This window comes from Dermacentor variabilis, chromosome 6 (assembly GCF_050947875.1).
Source record: "Dermacentor variabilis isolate Ectoservices chromosome 6, ASM5094787v1, whole genome shotgun sequence".
In the NCBI taxonomy this organism is placed as follows: domain Eukaryota; kingdom Metazoa; phylum Arthropoda; class Arachnida; order Ixodida; family Ixodidae; genus Dermacentor; species Dermacentor variabilis.
Genome location: NC_134573.1, coordinates 133,790,794 through 133,811,548, shown reverse-complemented (window position 1 = coordinate 133,811,548; position 20,755 = coordinate 133,790,794). Strand labels below are relative to the sequence as shown.

Below are 20,755 nucleotides of genomic sequence, written 5' to 3'. Positions count from 1 at the left end.
CATTACTGGTTCCTCTAACGTGACGTCAACACGTTTGTGTATACATCGACTGCGTCTACACAAACTTTTCGCTGCTCTAACATTGGTCCTGCACGTCGGCGAGGCGATCACTTTGCCTATACTGCTGTATTTAAAATGGAAGCTGTCTGCGTATGCATCTTTGATTCTACGAAAAACAATCTTTGTATTATTTTTTTGTCCTTTAGGATGTGGTTGCAAGTGAGCGTGAGCAATGTAATTCTCTCTCTCTTTTTTTTTTCTGCCCGCCATATTATAGTTTCGTACGCTGCAAAGATGTCATCAAAGACCTTAACTCAATACTATGTATGTGCAGCGTATGTCCCGGCCGCCTTGATTTCTGTTTTGCATTCCCTTGTAATGCATAATGCATCAGGTGAACTGATGAAAATTTACAGTGTAGATTGCCTTTACCATTCGGAAATTAGTTCCGCGAAAAAAGTTCTGGCGTGATTGGAGAATTGGTATAGCGCGCGTTATATATTACGTTGAAGACCAGGAGACACGAAATGAAATTTCAAGGGCGGCACCGAATCACGCCCTTCTTCTTCAGTTTCCCGCCACTAAATTATAATATTAGTAAAATATAGATAACTCTCAGCGCCTCCCGACATGACATATATCCGCAGATCGCCAGCTGTAAAAAAAAGCTACAAACATTCCCTATGCTTACACAAAGGGGACAAGTGCCACCACATACTTCCGGAGGTGGGAACGATCAAAGAGCAGACAGAGGGCAGCCCAACAACAGGAAGAACGTTACGAGCACAGAAAGTCGAAATGTGTTAGTGTATACAGCACGGAAGAGAATTTACTGAGTGGCGACGACATTAACAGTAAATTAACCGAAACCTATGCAGCATTCTGTTATCGCCGTCAGCCCTCCGTCTCAGAACAGTCACAACTTTCAACGCGTACACGTTCGCCCTCTCCCGAACCACGCGCACAGCGACCCCTATCTAAGCAGGTGCGCTCCCTAAAAGCCCGGCTCATTATCGCGCAAGCAGGCGCGCGTGGTCGCTTTGCATCGTGCACACACCCTCCCGTGCACGCTTCGCTGCAATGCACGCATAGACGCACACACATGCATTCGCAGAGGCACGTGCGCGAGCGCTGTGCAATTACACCTCTTAATTACGCGATGTGACGTCGTCATTAGCGCGTGTTGTCCCTCCCTCCTCCCTTTCCCTCACCGTCGACCCACATCTCACCTTTCGCGCCTCGGCGAGTGAAATGGTCGTGTGTTGCCGCGAGTATCGTATGCACAGCCTTCCAGACGCCGTCCCAACTTCATTTCTTGTTGTTTTCGCTACAGTGATAGTTGTGAAAGATTGAGTGCCCCGTTTAAGCAACCCGAGGAACGGGTTGTTAGTGGTAACCTTGATTTGTGAGGCATGCTCCGCTGGTCCGGTTTCCCCCATGACGGCACGAAGTTCCGGCAAGTCGGCCGGTGCTATTTAATATGATAATTCTTGCGCCCGAGCATCGTCGTGTAGTAATATGTATAGCCCGTGCCGCGCCCAGGGTTTTTCTTTTTATGTTATCGTTTCCTTTGGACTCGTACATACACCGTGCTGGCATCTCGCGTACGGGCACCATTCTTTGACACCATGTGGTTAATTCGAAGAAAGAGAGAGAGAGAGATTAATGCGTATGAGAGCAGAGTGAATTAAGTACAGTGACATCCAATTCCCCAAGCGAGAGAGAGCTGAATGGGCAAGCTAAGGAAAGAAAGTGATGACGTGCTTGAGAAAGCCACATGCAGCTGTCCTCACTGTTCAACATATACGGCAGCAGAATTCGGATATTGTCAACTTTCATTTCTTTGTGTTCTTTCCTGCCCAACGTTCCTTTCCTCAGACTTCTGGCCACTTCGGCTTAGTTACGTTTGCTCGTTATTAGTTATTACTTAGTTATTAGACTTAGTTATTTTTGCTCTTTTAATTCGTAGTATCACAACCACTTTATAGCTCTACATACTTTGACATTTCGCCTTTTGGATTATGCTTACGATTTGATAAAATCACGTATGTAATGCGTGATGGCGGATGAAGCTCGTGAATCGGGACTCTGCACCGAGACAGCGACAATTTGTAGTAACAAGTTTACTGTTTAGTCAGAATATACTAGGAGTCGATGACTGGCTTTCTCCGGAGTGCCTGATTAACATCGCAAATGCATCGAGCTCTGGAGCGCCGGTCGTGCTGGCGTCATTTAATGACCAGTAGACGCTACGAGATGTCTTTGTAACCGAACGCTTGACTTCTACGCTCGCTGCACCACCTCTGGAACTCGCACAGCTTTTCGTTCATAACTGTCCTTTTAGAGCGCAGCTCTTTGGCGTCCGTTCCTGGGTTTCGCGTCGTCGTCGGCGTTGTCGTCGGCCTCGTAACCAGCTCCGCCCCCCTTTCATCCCCCCAGCGCTAGCAGCGACCGACTGATACCGCTGGATGCCGCTGACGCCGCTAGAGAGTCAAGATAACGTGACTGCATAGAACACCGTCGCCGCCATGCAGAAAGAGGAGGAAAGGGTCCCCCCCCCCCTGTTCTTGTGTGGCGGATAGGGTGCTCTTCAGTTGCCGACGCGCCGGTTATTCGTTGTCCCTGAAACCAACTCCGCAGCTGGGGTTGACTCACTATCGGCGTCAGCGGCATCAGTCAGTCGCTGCTATCTCTTCCCTCCTCCCTTTATCGTGTTGTCCGCTTGCTGCGCGCGCTTCTGCCCCCATCGTTTGCCGCTGGGTGTACACGCCGCCCCCCTCCCCCCTCTTCCTGCGAGTCTCCGGTTGTCAAAGCGCCGGCTCGAACTTAATTCCTTTCTTCGCTCCTCCTCCAATGCAACCCCTGTGCGGTGGCAATCAGAGAGCCAGATCGGTGGCGGCGGATCTGTATATGTGCACCGCCCGAGCCGAAATTGCCGCTGCCGTTCGCCCTGTGCGGTGGCAATCAGAGAGCCAGATCGGTGGCGGCTTGACATAAAGACAAACAGCAATTTCCTAACACTTATGCGGGAGAACATCCCGTTCCTCTCGCTCGTAACGCGTCCCACGGCTGTGACAACCTCGCGAGGCACTTGTATAGATCTCGTCTTTGAGAATCAAGCATTGGTGTACCAAGTCGAACATATATCAGTCTATTTCTCCGACCACAAAGCTTCCTTCATGACTGTCAAGAACTGTTAGTGGAGTCTTTGTTAAAGGAATACGTGTGAAAAATAAAAAAAAAATTCTGTGATAGCGCATACATGTGTTGCTCGATTTCTTTGCCTCAATCTATCGAAAAGGTGAAACAGCTTATTTGCTGCGCTCAAATTTCGCATTAGGAAGTAACGTAATCGTCGGTAATTTTTTTCATTGGCCAGTCTCCTTCGCTCATAACATGCCGAACTTCAGGATTAGGAAGAGCTGTTTTCTTACGAACAAGTCTAGCGTAAGAAATTATAGTGAATACGGTCCCACGTCCATATCAATGCTTTTCTTTCTTTCTGCGCCGTCGTTTTTGTTCTTGAGGTTTTCTTTCTGTTTCTTTTTTGTTCGTTCGTGCGATTGTCACCCACTCGCTCATGCTGGTTGTTGTGAGATGTTTGCGGTATTGTACATTCTTACCCCGTAGTCGGTATATAAGTTCTTACCAGCGTACGCAATAGGTAGCGTCTAAGAAGTCCGTAAATAACACACACTAATGGAAAGAATAGAACGGAACCGAAACTGATAACGGCAGCACTTCAACTGCCGGAGCGTCATCAGTCTACGCGCGAGTGCGCGAACTAATCACGCCTCGAGATCAGTATACTACAGGCCTTTGCTAAGGGGTGCGAATTGACGGTGATGCGGAGGCACCCAAACTCGCGCTCTACAGAAAGCGCGAATGCGCAGGCACCCGCTTCTAAATAGTTCACTCGGGCGCTGGCGCGCCATGATGGCGCCAGAATGATGCCGCGAATATAAATGTCTTAAAAAAATAATAATACTGTGTTTGGAGTGCCAGACAAGAAAGGCGCCTGCTTTCTCGCGTATTTATGTCCACAGACGGAATGCGTGTACGCGCTGTCAGTACACAAGTGCTCAAGCGGCAGTCCGAAAACTATGGTTATATATACACACGTCGCTATAGAGGAGCAAGGCGGGAGAAGCGAGATAGGCCGAACATTACGTAGGAAGCAGCGAGCGACGCCTCCTAACAAATGGCTCTTAATCCGAGAAATGCCGAGAGCCAGGCTATGTACAAACGTAAGCCGCGAATACGTCGCACACCGGTGCGTTCGACGCGTTTATCACACAACTGGGTATCCCCCGAAAGTACAGGCGCCGCGCATTCAAAGCCCCTCTTTCATCTCGGTCTCGACGCTCGCACTTCTCTTTCTCTGATCTTTCTTTCTTTCTTTCTTTCTATCTTTCTTTCTTTCTTTCTTTCTTTCTTTCTTTCTTTCTTTCTTTCTTTCTTTCTTTCTTTCTTTCGTTTTATACGACGGCCGCACAGCTAATCTGTGGCGCTCCCCGCCAATCTTTTTTTGTTTTCTTTCGTTATTTCATTTCGCTTTTCCTGTGCGCACTTCGATCTTTCTTCTCCGGCGAGGTTTGCTGCTTTGGCTCGTAAGCGCAGGATGCCGTTTCTAGGAGGTTATTCGTGCATTGACGGGAGGCACTTCGATTACACATGGGCACGTACGTATTTCGGCCACTGAAGTTCCACAATTTGAAGCGAGAATGCCAAACTTCAAGCTGCCTTTGTTGTGAAATAAGGTGTTAGTGGTCAGGCGGGGTTCGCCGATTGCGCTGAAAGATTACTCCGCCTGAGCGTCTATTTCCGTTTTAAAAAGATGTGTCCCCGAAAGTGTATACATCGACTCAGACGCGGTGAGCTCATTCAGAAATGTGTGCAGAATGCGCGATGCCTCTTTGCTTGCTATCCGATATCTCTCCGGGAAGACTCAGCGCGGTTCGGACGCGAGTGAAGAAATTCACTCTAAGTCTGACGGTGCCCCTACTTTTCAAAACAGAAGCACTGATAAGACCAGATCGAGTGTTCAAGTCACCCACTTCGTTAATCGCGCTCAGTCCAACACGAAGAAGCTGATCGGAGAAGCAACACGCAGAAAGCCTGATCTTGAGTCGCCCGTGCCGAAGTACAAGTCGATCCTTTTCTAAATATACGAGTCGTATGTAGAGCAGTGCGGCTTCCGCGCGGCAAATTTTTTCTAGGCGTCAATAACTGAAATTCCACGTGAAAGCTTAGGCTGCCGAAAAGAGCATTGTCAACAGCGTACAACTACGCAAAAAAAAAAAAAAAGCCACCTTGCGCAGTTTCACTGGGGCCATTGCTCACCCAATTGCTCAGCTTTTTTTTTTTTTTTTTTTTTTCGTTCCCGAACTGCACCTTTAATCCTCTCACTTCCACTCCCGGCGAAGCCACCGCATGTACCGCTGTTCCCCGCATCGCGCATCCTTCGACGCGCACCTCCGCGCGAAGAAGGCACGACGACCACGCGGTCGCCTCCTCCTGCAGCTGCACACAGTGTAGCTAGCCTCTCTTCCCATTGGCCCCCTCGAACTTTCTCCCTGTCTCACCGCTCGCCCTCACCCTCGCTTTTATTGAGAAGGCATCGACCAAGCCGTCGACGCCGACGCCGCTGGATTAGCGAGATATCGACGACGACGCCCCGTGCCTAGGGACGGCGACGTTCGCGGTTCCCGCCGCCGCTCTTGGTTCGCTCTTTCATTACGACACGCGCGCGCGCCGCCACATACATGTGTGATGTACGCTTCTGTGTACGCTACGCAGCAGAATCGGTGGAGACCTCGCGTCATCTTGACAGCCTCACGCTGGAGATATAGGGTGGAGAAGGCGGGGGAGCAGAAACGGGGGGGGGGGGGGGGGGGTGAGGGAGCGGAAGGAACGAGGGGGATCGCCCTCTCCTTAACGAGAGCAGAAAGATGAGCCCCCCACATGTGGAAACGATGCTGCGGGATTAAGTATGGCAATCTGTGTACTGCACGGGTATCTGGAAGGGAACGCGAAAGGATGGAACGATCGTACATTCTGCTTATAAATACGTGTCTTGCGAGCGAAACCTTTCATTCTTTTTTCTGCTTCTTACTCTCTATTTTTTTTTTCGCACTAACTATACGTACTCTCCTGTGACAGCCACGGAAAAGACGGTTTTCCATTACGACGCGCGTTACTGCGAGCATATGACCATCTCGGCGAGCTCTTCGTCTGAGGAAGGCCGAGTTGTACTGACAGGCATGCCCGTTCTTTACAGATAAGGAACGACTCGCCGGCTTAACGAGTCCTGAAAGACGGGCAGCGATGGTAGAAACGATGCCGGCGGGATTAAATATGGCAATCGGTGGTACAAAGGCATCTGCGTGAAAGGGAGTGCGATCATATTCTACGCTTACGAATACGTGTCTTGCGAACTAAACTTTCTTGTACGCCAACAGTGCACGCGCCCTAATATATACTAGCTCAGATTCTCTCTTTTTTTTAATGGCACCCGCCTGTTACGATCGCGGTAACACGTTCGCGCAATTGTCGTTGTAGATAAAATTAAATTTAAAAGAAAGTCGATTAGCATTGGGAATTCATTAAGTGTAATATGAGCAGAACAGGTAATGCGTAATTATTTGCCTGGTGTTCCTCGTTTTAGCGTACGTATACTGAGCGAAATGTTCCAGAATAGTTTGTCAGCCGATCACGTCAGGTTTGCTTGGAGGTGCTTCTGGATACTAACGATGAAATGTGCGGCTTCGTTTCGTGACTTGGTTTCGAAATCGCCGATGCTGCGGAATATTTCTTTTGATTCATAATACGCAAAGCTCATGAAAATCTGTGCCAACGCTACCAGGAATAAGGAAGTGTGTAATGTATTCCGTGATCTGGATTCCTAAACGCCGGATTCACATAATTATTCAGTTCTAGAACTCTACGTAAGAACACGGGATCGGAGCAAAAAGAGCTAAGGATACAACTTGTGTGTTATACGTGCATTCGAGGCATGCGCTTTGCTTAGGTTCACGTTTGTAGCCTATTTCTGTTTTCGGGTGACGGCACCTCAAACGCTATTTCTTCTATTTCGACAGTCTTTGATGGCGTGACTTGCAGTGACCGGCCCTATACTGCGTGTGACCTGTACTGTTTGTGCTGTGCTAAATTCTCTGAAATTTGTCGTCTTGCTCTTTCTTTCCCCTTCCATCTTCTTCTTCCTGCCTTCCATTTTTATGTTTCTGTCTCGTCTTTTTTGAAGAGTAGGCAGGCGTTGGGGGGGGGGGGGGTGCCCCTTCCAGTGGCAGTTGCCAGTTTGCTCCTCGCTTTCTCTTTCCTGAAGAGTGTATATATGTTTTCGAATCAAATTTGAATAATAATAATAATAATAATAATAATAATAATAACAACAACAATAATAATAATAATAATAATAATAATAATAATAATAATAATAATAATAATAATAATAATAATAATAATAAGCGCTTATCTGGAGTTTTCCTTGCAACACACACATCGTGTTTGGGCTGGTGGCTGCTAAGCACGAGGTCGCGGGATTGATTAAATCCTGGCCACGGCGACCGCATTTAGATGGGGGCGAAACGTGAAAACACCCGTGTACTTAGATTTAGGTGCACGTTAAAGAGCCCCAGGTGGTCCAAATTTCTGGAGTCCGCCACAACGGCGTACCTCATAATCAGATAGTGGTTTCGGCACGTAAAACCCCATAATTTTGGGGGGGCTGGTTCGGCTCGTCTTGTATGAAGCTATTTGTGTGTCATATGACTAACCACGCAAAAAAGAAAATAAAGAAAGAAGGGAATCGGGGGGGGGGGGTGATTTTACGGAGGCCCCACACCACGAGTTGTAATCAACGTTAATCGAAGCATTGTCTAATGACGACACAAGAGCGCGTTGCTGATTTGTCAGTGTCGATATCCTTTGTCGCTAAAGTTCACGCATTCGTCCCAACTCGGTCTCGCGCTGCTACGATTATTGTTGACACCGAGCTTCGAAACTTTGTCATTTAGTGCATCTTCACACACCTGCACATGACAGTTTAGCGTACGCGTGAGAAACAAGACGCGTGGAATGAGAGAGAGAGAGAGAGAACAACTTTAGTAAATATGCCTGCAGAGTCGGTTAGGCTCCCTCCACGCAGGGAGGACAAGCTTTTACCGCGACGCGGCCACTACGTCAGTCTCGTGCATTGTGCTCCTCGAGGTCTTGGTTCCTCGCTACTTCCGCGGATCCGAGAGGGCCGCCATCCCCTTCCTAGGGGTGCTCCCCCCTTCTCCTCGGTTTCGCGAAGTCGCTGCCTCTCTAGAGCTTGTGGGCAAATTTGGCGCACTGTTGTGCGCCTCGCTTTTGTCGTGCGCGTACAGTATATAGTGTCACACAGAGAGAGAGAGAAAATAATGCAGAGAAAGGCAGGGAGGTTAACCAGAGGTAGTTCCGGTTGGCTACCCTGCACAGGGGGAAGGGTTAAGAGGGATGAAAAGAGAAACAGAGTAGAAGGGGGACACAGCACGCAATGCCGGGCACGTCCTTTCTGCCACCAACCTGTGCTGATCCTGAAGACAGTGAACTGACATATAGCACCTCTAAGCGTTACCTGCATGTCTAGAGTGGAAGGCTCTCACTTCTAAACTGTTGCTATGCGACGCGACACACACGCCAAGCGTTTCAAAGCGTGCATGGCCCTCCGCCTATACGGGAAAAGGACGTGTATAAGGTTCTTGTTCCCTCATGCTATGCGTGCGTCTGTGGCTATAATAGGTAATGCATCGGGCTGCTGCTCTAAAGGGGTATCCTCGTTCCAATCCCACCATCGAACGCGTAATTATGTTTCTTATTATTCTGCAATTGAGGCTTCCAGGCCAGACGCCGGCCTTGCAAAAAAAAGAAAGAAAGAAGAAACCGGGGAGCAATGCTGTACTAATGATTCGCACTAAAAGACGCAAACTTACGAACGGATAACACGGAGACAACGACCATCATTAGCCGAACACATGCATGCTTTACGCGGCAGAATGCGACAGGAATACAAGCGCTTCTGCTCTACGGGCACGTGGCACGTGCACAACGAAGGGAGGCTGTACACTTGTCACAATGCCCATCAAGGAGGGGGCTCCTGTATAACGTGCTGACAGAGCAGTTTCGGTGGACACCATAGCCGCGAGCGCCGCGTTAAATGACACGTTGCGGAGTCTCGCGTCGCGCGGGATGACGCCTACCGAGCAATTTGAGACTATCTGGCAGACATCGGCCTCGACAGTCGCCCTCAATGTCTCTCCCTGGTTCGCGACGAGACGAGCTGTGGAACAACAGGTTTCCTCTTCGGAGTATATAGACTTTTCTTTTTCTTTGTCCTCGCTCATCGCTTCAAATAGACGGACGTTGTGACCGTATACGTGAGAGCAGCCTTTCAGCCTGCTTTCGTTTTTGTTTGTATTCTTGCTGTGTAGAAACGTAACATGCCTAACGATATTAGGAAACTGGGGCATTTCTATGCGGATACAAAATGCAACAAACCAGTTGAGTTTGACCCAGTTCGAGGTGTACTTTCCACTTGTGTGTTTAGCTAGAGTGTATCACCGTGATTCGTCGCACTTCATTAAACTTCATTAAAGTGCGAAAAGCCTCGTTGCCTGCGCATGCGTGTCAGCTCATTAATCATTCATTATAAAAATCTCCGCGCATGCCACTCCTGTATACAGTTAGCGAAGTTCCCGGTTTTTGTCGAACAATGTCTTTCTGGAATGGCCTGGGATATATTACAAACCGCAGGACACAATATGTGATTCGATTCTTTGTATTTTTGTAATCCAATCATGCACTTGGTGCACTCCGATTTTTTGCTTCCTTTCTTTGTAATTTAGCAAAGCACTTTGGGATTCCTGCGACGAATATCAGCTGATATCAAAACGACCAGCCTGTAAGGGAGGTGAACGTATAACTTCTGTTAAAACATTCTGATGTTTCGTTACGAAATCAACCTGATGACGTGTACGTTGTCAATCGTGGCATACTGTAATGGTGGTTAGTTTTTGGAAGACTGCCTTTCACACACTTGCGTTATACGTGCCGGTAAAAACAACTTGCGTCTGGTGCGCGTACTTGTACGGGAGGAGTGCTGAAAGCAATGCAGGCAATTATGCTTGATCTGCAAGTTACAATACAAAGGGCACTCCTTCAACAAACGTACGCTGCGCATATATTATTGATGATAATAAATTGCCAGCGGTACGTACCAATTATTTAACCATTTTACAGTTGTACTATGCATTTCCTCCAGGTGACCGATCATCACGAGGTAGTCAGTCGCAACATCCAATAGCTGTCCACTGCTTCGCTGTCCTCTCAGATTATGCACTTAAACAAAAAAGAAACCGAAAAAAAGCCCTCTGAGTGCTTTTTCGCGCGTGACATGGGCCATCGCAAGCGAAAAAGAAATCGCTTTCTCCCGTCTTTCATTTACATCGTTAATGTATCGGCTACACCCCGGCACATATATGTATACGTAAGCGTGTGCCATCGCTCGTTGTGGTTATCGCTACTTGTTTAATGGTGCTATATACTGCATGTCCGTCTATGAACTTTTGCTCCTTAATTTCTTTCTTTCTGCCGTATACATAGTTTCTTTTTGCCCGCTATTTATATTTGTATACCTCTTCTCGCTGTAATGCACAGTGTAGTACAAATTATGTGACAGCAAATATTACATCGAATTTATGAGAAAAAAAATGCCTAACAAGTGTTTCGACCGGGAACACATTACATGCATCGTAATACACTCAAACTAAGATATAGATGTTGCCACGTGTAATGCTGTTGATGTAACATCTTTCTTTTCGTACGTGACACTAAGCGGTAGTCTCTCCCTATTCATTAAAATACTGGTTAGAATCAGCAACGTGTCAGGGTTCTACCGAACGCATCCTCATGAATTGAAATGAGTTAATTTTAAAGGTATATGCAACGAGGAAGCATCAACGAACGTAGAGAGCACGAACTTACGCAGAGATTAAGTTAACGAACGTCTCTGTGCGGTGTTTACGGTTCGAAGAGCTGTGACAGTCACAGACCGCTTCGCGGCCACTTGCGTCGTTATTCAACTGGAGCATTATACGACGACGCAGCGACGACAGGCTCGTGGTTCTCTCTGTCCGCGCCAGCGTCAGTTTGCTGCAGTGCCAGGCTGCCTAGAGCAATGCCATCACAACTGTGAGTGGACGTAAACTGTAAAAAAATTTGCACCCTAAAAAGTGAAAAAGGGTGTAAATGTGTCTATAACTCACACCCTTAGGGTGCCCGTTATACAGATAACACCCTAAGGGTTGGAGTTATCGACACATTTACACCTTTTTTCGCTTTTAGGGTGTAAATTATTTTACAGTGTATGGGGGTATATATCACGGAAACCATAGGTCTATATAGTTTGCGGTCGATATTCGTATTGGACGAATTAGTGCGGAATCGAATGACGAAGAAATACACACACGCAATCGCTGACTCACAACTGTACGGTTTTTTGTTGTTGTTGTTGTTTTCTTTAGCGAAACGCATTAGCATAAGAACACGCACACATGTACGATGAACTGCAACTGCATGATAACGTGTTTGTTTTCCGCATTGAGTTGTGCGAGTAAGCTTGTGGCAATAAAAGTGCTCGCAACCGTGCTCGAAAAAATATTTGGCAGAGCCACTCAAGACTGCTTATACGTGAGGGAATGCGAAATCATTACAGTCGCTTTAGTGAGATGTTTTTTTACTGCGCGTTCCATGTCCGCGCAAGCTCTGGCCTGCGTTATGAAAACGCGCTCGCTTGCCCGCGAGGAGTTAAAATACTCGAAGGACCGCTCCACGTCATTCAATTGGACATCAAATTTTATACGCTCGTTTTATGCAACCATGACGTGGCGCCACCCATTCGCTGGACCGTCACGTGCCCAACGGCGCACGCACTAGGCCACACGTTTAGCCAGCTAGATGGCTGCGACGTCACGTGCTCGATGACGCACGCACTATAAACGCACCTTTAGTCAACCAGAACAGTGGAGCCGGCGTGGCGTCTGGGAAGCGTGTTCGTCTCGCACCCTCTTCCCACCCAGATCAAAATTTCCCTAATTTTCTTTACATTACTTTATTTACTTTCTTAATTATTAATTATTAGTTAGCATTACTTTATTTACTTTATTTCTTAATTTACTTTCCTTACAGGAACCTCCCATGATAAGTTTGACGTCAATTTGAGTATTTTTTTATGTGGTTTTAGTCACTGCTATCGGCCATTTTTGGTACCACTGTTCGATCACGCCGCCGACTACAACGCCGGATTTTCGCGTGATGGGGCAAATAATTATTTCGAATTAAAGCTGGACGGTCGCCCCGCGACATGAGGAACAAGTTCCAGGAAACTGGTTCAGGCGGTTTTCGGCACTCAATGCCTTAAGTGCTCTGCTCAAGTTCTGAAGGGCTTGTGAATTTTGCGACAGGCTTTGAAAGTCGTAGCGCGTAGGATCCCGTTTATTGCGAGAATTTATCTCACTTTATTTTTATTTATGTCTTCCACCACCTTTTATTCCCTGTACCCCTTTCCCCAGCACAGGGTTGCTCGCCGGTACTCATACTGGCTAGCCTCCCTGTCTTTCCTTCCCTGCTTTGTTTCTTTGTCTTGTGAGCGGAATTAACGCGATAACGGTAAACGTTATGTTCGATGATGAAAAAAATGCAGCCTTTGTAATTTTTCTGCCAAGTAATATGGTTCAAAGCAGCACACAGTCAAACGCCACCTGTACATATACCTCGAAGGGTTTGTTCACTCAAGTCTCATTCAAGTGAAACGCAAGTATATGAGCTTACTTACGCCGCGGTGACTTTGTAATCGTGCGTCGAAGAAAAAAATTCCCTGCAGGGACGTTAGAACAAGTGGTACATGCGTACATATAGTACATGCGCATGCAAGACGCAGCATAGATACATAGCGTAAATGCGTATGTGCAGTTTGTCCATATATCTCACTCCCATTACAGGCAGATTCTCGTTCCCACAGTGGCCCGTATGCAAAGACAAAAAACTGACTGAAGAAAGATTCGTGCGTATTTGTATGGCAGTTTACACGTTTCCATCATGTGCGTTCCGAGCCTCAGATGTTTCGGCTAGGACAGTTCGACGCGACAGCATTTGTATGAGCGATATAGCTTCAAGCAGGCTGCGATTCCGTATACCGGCAGCTTGCGTTGGTGCGAGGAAACAGAGGTGACTGTGAGCCGTCGAGCAGACACTTCCGCGGTCACCCTGCTTACCAAGCGAGTTGGGCGAGTCAAGCAACCTTGTGCAGGCGGGCTGATGAAGTCCGGCGTGGCGCTCGTTCAACTCGACCGGTTAGCAGTAAACACACACGAACCCTACAGGCAAAGTTCAGCCCGATACAGACTCGACCTCCTCTTTACCTGGTTCACGCATGTAAGCGATTGATGAATTGATAGGAAAGCAAACGTCTCGGTTATGATACTGGCCGTTGCGGAGCGCTCATGTTCGCTTTTGACTCTCCGTGGTTAATTAACGGGCGCCTATATGAAACACCGGTTCAGGAGCGTTCTTGCATTCTGCTCTCACCGTGGGAGGAAATCGAACCCGCGCCCTCATTTTCGGCAGCACGACGTCATTATACCACTGTCACAACGCGAGCGGCTATTTTTCAGAGGTGATTAGTGTACATTCCGCTATAAAAAAAAGAAGAAAATATAGCCTGCACGGATAAACTATACACACACACGACGTCGCCGCGAGTCCCGTGTGGCCTTCCCCTTGCGTATGGCATTAAGCATTTTACGCTGTTAAGAATGCTTACAGGGCGCTTTTTTTCATTTTTTTCATGTTTGCACCCTGCATTATACGTCTATTCAGCTACCATGCTCATAACGCTCCTTAATAGGGGATGTGTGTGGGAACATCAATAAGCATGCACGTTGAGATGTTACAATATATTTACAAAACATGACCGCAATATTGTAGCGATCCCTTTTTCGATGCTATTCCTTTTCGCGCTTCGTCAGCCCGGTTAGGGCGAAGCTACACTGCTAGGAACGCGGACGCGCTGTTAAGAACGGTCCAGCTGACGTGCAAGTTTTGCCAGCCGGTTGCGACAGCAGGCGTCAACTTTCTTGGAACGCCACCGTTACGCTCTAGCCTCGTCGCCGTTGTGACTGAATGCGTTCGGCGGACCAACTATTGTTACCGAACCCACCAACGCCGAGCTGTTCTGCTATGAGCGGGGGAGTTGCCGCGGGAACGTCTACGAAGGCCCCTTCCCACGCGCCGTCCAAGACGCAAGACAATGGGCACCTGGCGGCGCGCTGCGGGGATCAGCTCGGAGAATAAAAGGCACCTTTCCTGACACAAGCCCCGAGTTCTACGAAGTCCGTCTGACGTCGGCTCCGGACCGTGAACCTCGCGCAAGGATATGTGTGTGTGAGTGTGTGTAAACCGTCTCGCAGAGAGGTGGCTTGTTTACGATGCTTGGACGAACGTTTCCGGCACCTTGGGATCGAGGGGGGGGGGGACCGAGTGTTTATAAACCGCTGTTGTGCGGCTTCTCGGTGCACTTTCTCAAGCAGTCATGTTATACTGGTGTATTTTTCTCTCACAGTAATGCTAGACTGATTGACTGCATGTAGATACTGTAAATAAACCCATATTCCTCGTTCTCTATGATAAGCAGTCCTCTCCTTCAACAACGTCCTCAGCGTGGATAAGTTGGGCGACGGCATGGGCCAGCTACCTTCTAATTCATGCCGGACTCCAATCTTGACAACGGGTTACGAGCGATGGGATTGAGCCCCCAATCCTAACAACATCCACGTAATTTTGGGATCAGCCTGCCGTGAACGGTGATTGATATATAAGAGTGACATAAAATCCAGCGGAAGGCATCACTACACTGTAAAATAATTTACACCCTAAAACGTGAAAAATTGTGTAAATGGGTCTATAACTCACACCCTTAGGGTGTCCGTTATATAGATAACACCCTAAGGGTGTGAGTTATAGACACATTTACACCCTTTTTACTTTTCGGGGTGTAAATTATTTTACAGTGTATAAAACCACGGCCCTTGTGTTGTGCAGCTGAACAAGCAAGTGTGATGAGTCCGTCCAGCTATACTGGCCGCACTAAGGCAGAAAGCAATATATAGTTAATGTCTGTTAATTTAATGAATGCACACACAAACGAATGCGCCAATTTCTCGCGCACACTTGCCACTTAGAGAGACACCATACTTTAATTGTTTAAAAGTTCGCGGTAGTGATACACGCTTTTTGTAGTCAATTGAGGGCACACTGCGTGTTCAAATCCAGTTGCGCCATTACATTCTTCCGGCTGAAATTTTTCGCTGAAAGCTGCTTTCGCCGATGACCATCATGCGTGAAACCTGCTTCGGAAGAAACAACTTTCAGTGCCGATGTTTGACAGCCTCACTAAACGCTTGACAGCATTATTCGTGTGGCCGAAAAGCTTTTATCAAACAATCTGCTTGGATTCCAGTATTAGGCACACATGCCTAAGTGCAAATGGGATCAAATATTCGCTTTCGCGAGCAGATCTATAGAGAAGCTATACCCATGCGCGGTTTTAGCGGCTTCGTTTATATATGTCTTATTGAAGGAATCGTACATTTATGTGTGATTTATGTATATGGAGGTAGTATAGAATTCGCATTAGCTTGGGCTGCCAAAATATCTTCTACGTGAACCTATAGGATCGAAGTGCACCCTCTGACAAGACTCGACGTGAAAGCTGCTCGCAGAGAGAGAGAAAGAGAGAGAGAGAGAGAGAGCATAGAGACGTGCACAGGCAGTCATTGAGTGAAAGGCGCTCGTGCAAACCATACGTTCTCAGAAAGCACAAAAGTGCCTTCACTGCCGTCTGAACAGATGATCGGTGGGGGACGGTGCTCGCAGAAAAGAACGTATACCGCCTAGTATTTGTGAACTTACACGTATCTGTATGCACAAACAGCTCTTACGGTGGAAACTTTCGTAGGAGCACATTCTATAGCCAGTGCTGACGCCGGACATATTATATAAAGCTAAGGCCACCAGCCGATGGCACATAGAACTTACGAAGGGAAAGCTTTGTGAATTCCGCCCGTATATATAGACTCTGATCGGTAATTGGAAAGTTGGGACCACAGGTAGCTTACTTTATCGCATACACGTCGTTGACTGATATGTTCATGGGAGAACTTAGAACACGTTCTCATAAGCTGTTCTATAAATACGTGCAGGAAAGATTTGCTTTAAAGTCAGCAGCGAGCTACTTTGATCATGATGGTTTCAGTGTGGAAAATTTGCTTGGGCCACGGAGAAACGCGGCAAGACGCTCTAAGAGCTTTCGTAATTTCCTTTAATGAAATTGTGTTTAAGAAAAAAAACTGACATTGTATCTATATGTATTAACACCTAGCATGTCATTGTGCGTGTGTTCTTTAAGATTTCCTTCGTAATATTTGGTTGACTGGAATGATTTACATGTGTTTAGTTGCAGAAACTGTAGAGCATGCCGTTTCTATGCCATTGTCTAATTTTTTTTTGTATCGACGTCAAACACTTTTGAATATAGTGCCTTATTACCTGAACGTTTTTTTCATATCTCCTCATATATTATCATCCTTTTTTGATTGAAGAACTTATTGTTTGTTGGGGGAGAATCGGGAGGCACGATAGTTGCCGGCATCACCGATTACATCCAAATTATTCTCTCACGAAATCTTTTTCTATCCTTGTCATGGTATACTGGCTCATACGTACACATTCGACAGGAAATGTCAAGTATATAGATGTTGAGAGCTCAAGTTGGGCTGCTTTATCCAGGACAATACTATAGTAAAGCACCATAACCGTGATGCTCCAGCAGACAAATTACAGTGGCTGGAAAATATAGGTTGAAACTATAGGTGCAACCAATTGTGGGATTCTGTTTTGTTGTGCTGTATCATACTCAGTCCTCTCCATCCGCTTTGTGTACATGCTTATACACTTTATCCATGTATATGCTTCCCAGTATTAGGTTCCATGAGCAGTTATTCCATTTACTGCACGGGTCCTAAGGCATTACAGCGTATGTCATGGTGAGACACGCTGCAGACAATATAGTAAAAATAATGTCTCGTCGCTTTGAATTTCTATTGCTGTTCCAACACGATGTTAACACATTATTTGTTTAAAGGTGCGTATCTGCCTAAGAAAAAGAAAATAAAGGCGACTGTACGTAACAAGAGTGAAATTTACGATTTGATTATTGCGGCAAACGAATTGTAGAAAGAAAGTAGGAGGTGCGCAATTCATTTCAAATTATGGATAGTGTAATATAGTACCAGTACATATATGCACCCTACGTTCCACATTTTCGGGTGAAAGGTAAAATGACCATGTCTGGCCATGCATGTTGTTTACAGTCGCCTATATCGAATAGTAGTTCCAAATAAGTCTGTAGTTCTCTCAAGTTCTATTCGAACGGAGAGAATTCGCTTGCGGGGAGAACAGTGATATATAACAGAAAAAGTGTAGTTCGTCACTCGGTAAATATCCGATAAGTCATGGTGTCATCATCAAACATTTATAACCCACGTGCGTGATCATATTATGTGCATAAGTGTGTACAAAAATGAAATCTATATTAAGGAAAACCGTCGAGAAGTGAGAAAGACACATACAACAAGTTGACGGAAGATCCATTTAAATGACCCGAAAGGGCCGCGGAAGCCCCCAAGTGCTCGCATTTCTATAAACACGCGACTTCACGTATAATATTTGTAGCATATACGTCTATATTCTGGCAATTTCTTTCTCTTTTTTTTTCACTCTCTCTCGACATCGTGTAAGCGCGTCGTGGCACGCACGCCGATTTTGTAGCTGCCTCCGCACACGCGATGTCTCGTCACGTAAAGCTCGCGCACGGGAGCCAGGGGTCGCGTGATTCCGCGCGACTGGAAAGGTATGCACTCTCTTCCCCCTCCCCTTCCACCTCGACACACACACACACCCGCTATACTCGCGTTTCCAACACCTCGTCCTTTACGTGAATGAACGTAATTTCTTACCCCCCCGCGTACACCGTTCAGTTCTTGCAAACTCTACACATTGCAATTCATGTATGGGTTCACCCGCTTCCGTGGTTCACGCGACGGGCGCAGAGCACGCCGCGCATACGCCGCCTTGCACGCTCCCTGCCAAGGGTGTGACGTGGGGCTCAATGATCGGGTCTCTGCGATCCATGCACGCAAGCATGCGTCGGTCACGTCACACTTTCTCGTCTTCTTACTTTTTCTTATTATTTTTTTTCGTTCCGCACGCGATGCATGTCGTGCGACAATCAGTGGTAGACCGACGTCACTTTGACGTAGCAAGTGGAAAGAGTTTTGCGAGTGAGTTCTGCACATGCATGCAGTTACACAACCGAGTGTGTCACTTCGAAGAGCCCGTTCAAAGAAAACTGTGTATTCGATTCGTATGTAAAGCGAGCGCTGACACATATGCTATAATATCAACGTTATAGCTTCCCTGATGCGGCTGTTTCTCTTACACATTACATTGCGATATGTTTGCCAGGTGTGCCCAACAAATACAAATATTCCGCAGGTGCCCCCGAAACCACGTGCCCGCATCACGGACCCGAAATCACGTGTCTGCGGATAGTCACGTGACATGCACAGGAGGCGTGTGCCTTCACGTTGAGAAAAACGGTGAATGACGGCTTACCTCTTGGAATTCCGGCGGCGCCGTTTGGTAGCGTACATCGCACTGAGGTGGCTCATGATGTCCTCCGTCCGAGCGCGCGTCGCGCGCGCGTATCGTCACAGCAGATGCACGCAAAAACGGAAAACAAACCAAACCAAACGAACAAGAAAACGGTGGTTCACAGCTCTTGCCGCTGCCTCGGGACGAACGTCGTGGACCCTCGATCTTTGGCAGCAGACGGTGGCGATGATCGAACCGGCGCCTCTTCTCCGGTGGGTCAGCACGGCGGCGGTCCCATGTCGTCCGCGGCGGCCCACCGCAGCCCGACCGACGGCAGATCGACGAACACAGGCAGACGCGGTTTCTCCGACGTGCAGAATACGGACGGCTCGGCAAAAGCGCGACCGCCGGGACACAGCTTCCTTTGGCGTCGCTAGCTGATGAACGGCGGCATGGCGGCGTTGGCTGGCGTACGCGACAGGACCCACGGGCGGCGGCCGCCTGTCATGACGGTGGGTGGTTGCTTCTTTGCGTCTTTTCGCCCCTTTTCGCACGCAACGCAGGGGCGCCGACTCTGATTGATGGCGACCGGCCTCGCTTCCGAGGGGGAGCGCTTCCACAGGCCCCGCCTCGTCTGGCGCCCCTAGAGGAAGGAGGCGCACCGGCGCGGGCCAATCAGCGAGGGGAGGACTTGCTGGCGAGTGGCGCCATCTATGAGAGAGGAAAGCAAACAAAACCCACCGCCGCCCTGCGGTCCGCGGTTTCTCGGTCGTCGGCTGGCAGCCGCTGTGTCTGCGCTAGAGCGCGCTCGGACTCGATAAGTAATGTCGCGACTTCTTTTGCTGTTTCTTCCCGTTAGCAGCAGTTAGTAACCGAGCGACCTTGCATTGGATATCGTCCATCCACTAAGAATACCTTCACACCGATGCCTGAGCTTTTAAATCCATCATGACAATTGCAGATAAAGAAATGATTTAATATGCCACGAGAAGCTCCCCGTTACACTGATGTAGTGGTGATCTGGATCGGAATTAACAAAGCTTTTTGTTCGTAAGTCCTGCATCCCACTGGCTTCGCTAATGATACATTTAACATCGCGATTAGCTGGCGTCCGCCCTTACGAATAGTTCTAGTGTATTTAATAACTGGCCTAATGTAATAGTGTTCTAGTGTAATAATACTGGCCCTGTTTTTCAACAGCACTACGAAGGGCCCCCATGTCTAAATGAAGTAGTGATCGCGTAGCGAGTGTAGACGTTAACCCGTGTGGCAAATGTCAACATGTCTGTAGAAATTTCTTGCTCAAATATTATATCAGTACATTGTTGCTTAATATTATGTAGTACTTTTAGTGCTTTCCAGAGCCCGAAAATATTGCTTATATGAGTAATGGGAGACCAGCAAACTAATAAACCTATGCACCTTGCTATGTTCTGGGTTCTTCAGACGTTTGTACAACGATTCGTTACACTTTGCGTTAGTGCACGAGTTTTCAGGCAGTCAGATCGACAATACTGACTGTGAGTTTTACATGAATAGCTGCCTACTTTATTCGTGGCGTCGCCGTAGCTTTATTTGCAGTTATGATCTGAACATTCTGACTCCTCGTTGCCGAACAAGAAAATGAAAGCAACGCTGTACAGTTGTTGCTCCCCTGCAGTGTTACAAAAAAGCAGATTAAAACACATGCGTGGTGAGAAAAGGATTTGTATGGCTGCACATCATTTCATTTCTGCAGTGTTGCTGAAGAAAAATTTTGTCAGAGACCTTCACAAATACTTGAGGAACAACGGGGGTTCTTCAGTATATGCCGTAAGCATATTTAGTCTGCGCAACAACTTTCAGCAGTAACCACTCGTATTTTGCCGTGCGATTATGCTCTCCAATTGCAGGGCTGCGACGAACTTTATGTGCACATTGTATGTGTCCGAGCTGTAATAGGGTCCCAAAACCTGCCATGGATTTTTCGGATATGTGTTCACTACCTAAAACTTGTCTGCAGAAA

At 47.4% G+C, this 20,755-nt stretch overlaps 1 protein-coding gene across 1 annotated transcript in view; it reads right to left on the bottom strand.

The window, feature by feature from the left end:
- The window catches only part of ss (aryl hydrocarbon receptor spineless), a 179,008-nt gene extending 159,705 nt beyond the window's left edge, over window positions 1-19,303 (bottom strand). Inside the window, exon 1 of the mRNA XM_075697542.1 lies at window positions 18,772-19,303. Within this exon, the coding sequence (XP_075553657.1) occupies window positions 18,772-18,827 (56 nt within the window). The 5' untranslated portion in view covers window positions 18,828-19,303. The remainder of the gene's footprint in view (window positions 1-18,771) is intronic.
- Between the last annotated feature and the right edge of the window lie 1,452 nt (window positions 19,304-20,755).